This window comes from Atta cephalotes, assembly GCF_000143395.1.
Source record: "Atta cephalotes unplaced genomic scaffold scaffold00038, whole genome shotgun sequence".
Taxonomy (NCBI): domain Eukaryota; kingdom Metazoa; phylum Arthropoda; class Insecta; order Hymenoptera; family Formicidae; genus Atta; species Atta cephalotes.
The window spans coordinates 997,095-1,003,696 of NW_012130102.1; the positions used below are offsets into that span (position 1 = coordinate 997,095).

The window sequence follows — 6,602 nt, forward strand, 5'->3', positions numbered from 1 at the left end:
AATTAATACTAAAAGATATATTGAAAGAAATTCAAAATTAATTTGACTTTAGAAGTTACAAAAAATGAAATTAAAAATTAAAAATTTTAAATATAAATTAAAAACACAAATTATTATAAATTAATAAAATTTAAACACGTACACACACACGCACGCGCGCATATACATACAAAATAAGAATATTGATAAATTACCGACGATAGATATAAAAATTGACGTGGTCAATCCGACTTTTAAAATTTAATAACTTATACAACTTTATTTTTAGAATATAGTAACATTGGGCGCGATTAAAATGTTCATTATCATTATTTGTTCATGATCTAACGTGTTACAATTTTCCTCACTAAGGTGCACTGTGATTTAAACTTAGTTTTGGAGTTTCCCTTCTATTACGTTTGTATAATCTTGTTCAATACTAAGTCAGCTAGGCGTGTGAAGATTTATTTTGAAGGTAGTAGCGGACGGCAGTAGACGGTAGCGTTGGTGCAAAATTGTGCAAAAATTTGTGAAGGTAGTGAGAAAAGATATTTGAAACGTTTAATTGTAACAGATACGTGAAGTTTAATAAGAACAGATGTAATACGGGAAATAATTAATTGAAAACGAAATTAAAATAAAATCTCTAAATGTTAAATAAATCTCTAGATAGAATAAAATAAATAACTTTATTTTATTGTATTAAATGTTTTGTTAGAACACTGTTATTTATTAGATGAAAATGTATTGAAACATAAATTTATATTATTTTTTTAATACATTCATTATATGTTAAATGAATTAATATAATTAATATATGCTCTCTCTTTTTTTCTTACAGAGATGCATTGAAGATTTTATTAATTTTTTTTTTTTAATAATTCATTAAACAGGTATTCACAAAGCAGAATGCGTTGGATGAAAATCTCGTGTATTTTGTGCATGTTTGGATGTTTTAAGGACTTTCGGCCTTCTGAATCATTTGTAACCGATTACTTAACTGGACCATGGAAGAATTTCACAAAGGAGGAAGTTAGTTTTTGAAATATTGAATATTATATTGATTTTATGTCCATTCAAATAATCGAATTGTTAACGATACGTTTAATTTTTCAGGTAAATCAAGATATTCTTCCTGTGGCCACGTACAGTTACTTAGCAACACTGATACTTGTCTTCTTGATAACAGATTTTGTTAGATACAAACCAATCATTGTATTATGTGGTCTTTCCGGTGTCGTCACATACTTTATGATTATACTCGGCAAAACCGTGATAGTATTTCAGATTGTAGAATTTTTTTACGGCGTGTTTATGTCAACAGAAGTGGCTTATTATACTTACATATATGCCAAAGTAGATAAAAAACATTATCAAGAAGTAACAGGGCATACTAAAGCGGCCGTACTATTTGGCCGTAGCATGTCTGGTATTGTAGCGCAATTAACAGCTTCCTTCGAATTATTAAACTATCATCAGCTCAATTTTATAACTCTTTCAGGTACGCAAGATAAAATTAACTGATGCATACATCAAACTGTCCGATTATATGATTTAATCATTTTATATAGAATAGAATTCTACATAGCTTGTGCAAAATAATGACATTAATCAACATTCGTAACAGAAACACATTTTTTTTGTTACTAAAGAAACGTATGGATTCTTGGAATCTAAAACTTTTTGTGTTAAGTTTTTATTTTCTTTAAATGAATGAATTTTTCGAATTCAACTATATTCTTAATCTATGATATAAAACTGTTTAAAAAACATAAAAAAAGTACTATGGATTGAATTTATTGTTTCTAAAGTTAAATTTAAACACGTTGAAATTTTTTCTGAGAAAACACGATTTTTCAAATTATTATTATATCCTAGAATTATCAGGATCTGTTACGGATGAGGTATTACAATATACATGAGATATTATTTATAAATATTGACATTCTTTACATATTATATTATATCAAAAAATTATATAAATTTTATATATAAATTTTGTTTTCCAGCTAATATTTTGGCAACGATCTGGGCGCTCTTCTTGCCTTCTGTAAATCAGTCGATGTACTTTCATCGCACCAGCGTTTCTGAGGAAGACACACAAGGAAAAGACACTCTCGATTATCACTTGCAACATTCCAGCAATTCGCAAGAATCACGTAATGTCGAGAATGGCAAAACAAAGCAATGTTTCATGGTATCAGGCGCACAAGTGCTTCGTAAGACTAGAAACGCGTATGCGTTGTTGTGGAAACATTTCATCCAGGCTTATACCAATTATCGCGTGGCCAAGTGGTCGGTTTGGTGGGCACTGGCTACCTGCGGCTACTTGCAGGTCGTTAGTTACATTCAATTACTATGGCAAACTGCAGTGATTCCAGGCGACATGATCTACAACGGTGCAGTGGACTTTGTCTACGCAATCGTCGGTAAGGAAGATGCTTCAGCCATTTTTGGTAAAACACGTGCCTTGTTTAAGTTTTGTAAAATCGAAATATACAATTAAAACAACGAATCAATATAGAACAATTAGTTATATCTATAATAATGTAATTGATGCGAGGTAAACTGCATAATTTTCTCGAATATTTTAAATTAAAGTTTCAATTTTTATTATTTAAATATTATCGCAATTAAGATAACAATTGCTGCAATCCTGTTAATGCTCTGCTAACAATGAAGTAATTTTGTCTCTAATCTAAAATAAATACATATTATGTGAGATAAAGCTTAATGAAGATGGCAGATAACATTAACCATTTTTCCAAGAAATATCCAAACAATAGTCTTAGTAGATAATTTTTATCTTCGTTGCAAATTAAAAAACTGAATATAATTATAAATAAAAATGTATTTGTGCCAACTATAAAACAATATTTAATATATTTTAGAAGAATATATAATAATTTATCTTAATCATATTATATTATAAGAATCTTATTTTAATTGATAATGCTATTCAACTCAAATCTCATTAAAATTACTCATCAATTAAATACAGCTCAGTGAGATTCGATGTGTGATTATAGATGCGTTAAACATTTTTATTTATAAATTCATTAAAACTTGATTCGAAATAAATTTGCAAATTATCTCTATATCTTGATAAATTATAAAGTGCCAAGGTTTCGTAAATATTGCAATTCACTTCATCAGGGCGAGAAGCAACTTGAAATTGCATTATATAAGTTACTTTTCGTTCTAATAAAGTGAATCGCAATGTTCACAAAATTTGAGATTTAACGACGCCAAGACACAGGGATAATTTGCAAACTGCGTAGTTTCTTCAAAGAAAATATCCGTGAAAAAAGTATTCATATCAATTAGACTTGATTGATATAATGAAAGAGCGCGATTAAGAAAAACTAATTAAATAAAATTATGGAACAGCTACAATTAAATTTTTTAATTAATCTTTTATTTTTACCAGGTGCAGTGACCGTATTTTATGTAGGGAAGATACAGTTGAACTGGACCCTATTAGGAGATATGACGTTGTCCATTTTTTCGCTCTTGGAAGGCAGTATGTTATTAGGACTCTCTTACAGCTACAACATTTGGCTTCTGTATTTCGGCTACGTCATATTCGGTGTAATTTACCACACCATGGTTACTGTTGCAAGGTGAACGCAATGATTAAGCAGAATTGATCAAAATTAATCAATCATAATTGACACTTAATCATCCGATTAAGCTCGGAAGACCGACAGAAAGAAGGTTTTTGCTGGTAGGAGTATCTAAAACTTTAGCTAAATATAGATCTGAAAATAATTCTGTTGGGTTAAAATAACTGTATAGAACACTCAAACTAGTTCCTAGAATATCAAAACTTTTTGCAGCATTTTATTCATCGTGTTTCAGATTTTTACATAATTATTTTGTGATGGTTCAACAAAATTATTTTCAAATCTATACCTAAATTCAGATCTGTAGTTAAATTTTTAGATACTTCAACCAAATTGGTTTTTCCATGTAGTGAAACCAGTTCTTAATTGAGAAATGCTTCAGTTAAAAATTGAGAAGTGCTTTTGCGTGCAGCAGAATATTTATTTTTCAACCATTGAAAATTGTCTTCGCTGAAATAGAACTGTTCTCTAGATTTAAAAGTATAATCGCGAATAAAACTTTCAACAGTTGTAAAATAAACGTTCTATTGAATATAGTACATTCTTCATTCTATTAAAATTGCAATAAGGCTAAATGAGAAAAGAGAGAAATCAAAGATCATTTTACTTTTGCTTGTTCGTAGTTTCGAAGTCGCCAAGTATATATCTGAGGATAGCTATGGCCTTGTGTTCGGCGTAAATACATTCTTCGCGTTATTAACGCAAAGTTTGCTGACGCTCGTGGTCATTAATACACTTATGCTAAATATTAGACAGCAGGTAAGATGATATGCTGAAAATGCTTCGAGATTGGATATTGGATCCCTTCGAATAATGTCAAAAACTTTGCATTTCAGTTTTTCGTCTATGGCAGCTACTTTCTAATTTTAACTGTGATATACATTGTGATGGGTATCATCAATGTCGTGCAGCATTGTCGAAGTGGCGCAAAATTCCACGTATGGATGAGTGATGACGATAAATCTCTATCCACAAGTTGTATGAGTACCGTTGAATCGTCCAAACCCGAGCTCGATAACAGTTGAAACAAATACATATTAGATCAAAATTTAACTTTAGCTCGAATTATGTACTCAGTTTCCTAACGTTGAATTAGTCTACGTCACAATGACGTTTTACAAGACAATTTTATTGTTACACTGAAAGAAAAGATTGGCTGAATGTGGCATAGTATTTTAAATTGCAGCAGCCAATCTTTTCTTTCATTGTATATTATTTTTGTAACGCATTCTTATTTCTAGGAATTCAATATAGAGATTTTATCGTTGTTATATAGTATACGCAATATTAAATAATGAGATTGTTAGATATTTTTATTAAAAAATCGAGATATTTTGTAGTAGCCGACGATTCGTTGTTCTAAAAAATTTTAGAAATAGCTTTTCTTTAGAAGAGAAAAGTGAAATATTTCAGGACTTAGTGAATTCGATGAACTGGATGCACTCAGTGCGCACAAGAGCATATTAATACCATTGTAAATTGAAGATGTATGTTTAATATAAATATAGACACGGGTTAAACCGTAAAGTATGCAATATATTTTGTTGTTAAGTAAAATATGTAGATATTTTATAATTCAAAATATTCGCATTTCATTTTTATCAGATTAAATCAGTGTACAACGACTCTGATAACGACTTTGATAACGAACGATGCATCAATGTGCACTAGTACATTCAATTCGCTATTAGTTTTAATTTTTAAATTAGTTTTATATAAGAGAAACAACAAACTTTGATGTTTCAGTCTAGTATTGCTTCGTGACGAAGAGATGAACGATAATTAAGTCGTTGTACATTAATATGATCTGAATGTATTTATAATATCTATTTTTTCCAAGAAATATCTTAAAAAAAATTATAATAATTTCGATTGAGAAGTAACTTTTTTTATTTCCTGTTATCGTTATAATTACTTTTTTTTAGTAACGAGTTGATAATGGCATTATATTTTTTGTATTTGTAATGATAATGCAACTTTTTGGATAATGATGAACGTATGTAATCATTATTTTTATCGTTGTTTTATATATGTAAAGTATATTAAGAAAAAAATTGTTTATTTGACTAAATTAATTGATTCTCTAAATGCTTTAGAGTAAAAGAATCTCGCTCTAAAGAATAAAATCTCATTGTTAAAGATTCAAAAATCTGTCATTCCTTTTCAAGAATAACAGAATTTTCTTTAAAGTGAGATACCAAAGAATGAGATTCCAAAGAATTTAAAGAGTAAGTTTCTTTATTTCTTTTGTTGGAGAATTATATATTCAAGTCAAATATAATATGTTTGATAAGACAAACTAAATTAATTTAGTCAATTGAACAATTTTTTTCAGTGCACTTATGGAATGTGCATAAACGAATTTTAAAAACAGGGAATATTATGTTTGATGTTGTGATTAATCATAAATTTTTTATGCTTTCGTGATGAACTAGTTAATTAATGCAATATTGGAGATTATTTTAAAACAAAAGTTATTAAAATGAAAAATAATGGAAATTGTAATAACTCGATATACTTTTTTAGTAATAATATTAACGAGTTACTTTATAACGAGTAAAATAACGATAACAAATTTTAAACTTTTAAACTTTTTCAATTCTATATAATAATGTACAAAACCTCTCCATTTGAGGAGATCACTTTGAAATATATTTTTATTGTTGATTTATTGTATTTGAATGTTAATTAGTTGAATAAACTCTGATAGCTGAATGAAATGTGAATCTCAGACTACGTTCTTAAATCTTTTCTCACTTATTTCCCTAGCCAGATAATAATTTATAGAAAGCGATAGATCAATTTTGAAATATAAGATACTTCGATCAGAATCCTTGTTGGATAACGGAATATCCGCTTTATCAAGTTTATAATCTTCTGATCAAAAAGAGATTATAAACTTATAGTTTTTAAATATTTGGAAAATAAATTTATAATCTGTAAATCCGAAAAGGAAATTTACATGATCTAAATGAGATAAAATTATTATTATTATTG

The 6,602-nt window shown here is 28.4% G+C and overlaps 1 protein-coding gene across 1 annotated transcript; it reads left to right on the forward strand.

The window, feature by feature from the left end:
- The first annotated feature begins 879 nt into the window (after nucleotides 1–879).
- On the forward strand, nucleotides 880–4,630 carry LOC105621946 (thiamine transporter 1-like). The gene is made up of 6 exons (XM_012203381.1): nucleotides 880–1,011; nucleotides 1,096–1,480; nucleotides 1,989–2,408; nucleotides 3,410–3,602; nucleotides 4,229–4,364; nucleotides 4,442–4,630. The coding sequence occupies exons 1-6, from the start codon at nucleotides 889–891 to the stop codon at nucleotides 4,628–4,630; spliced, it is 1,446 nt and encodes a 481-aa protein (XP_012058771.1). The 5' UTR covers nucleotides 880–888.
- The last annotated feature ends 1,972 nt before the right edge of the window (nucleotides 4,631–6,602 follow it).

Coding starts and splice junctions, on each gene's coding strand:
- LOC105621946 (XM_012203381.1), top strand. CDS start 889: ATGCGTTGGATGAAAATCTCGTGTATTTTGTGCATGTTTGGATGTTTT. Junction 1,012..1,095: donor AGAATTTCACAAAGGAGGAA/GTTAGTTTTTGA, acceptor TTAATTTTTCAG/GTAAATCAAGATATTCTTCC. Junction 2,409..3,409: donor CTTTGTCTACGCAATCGTCG/GTAAGGAAGATG, acceptor TATTTTTACCAG/GTGCAGTGACCGTATTTTAT.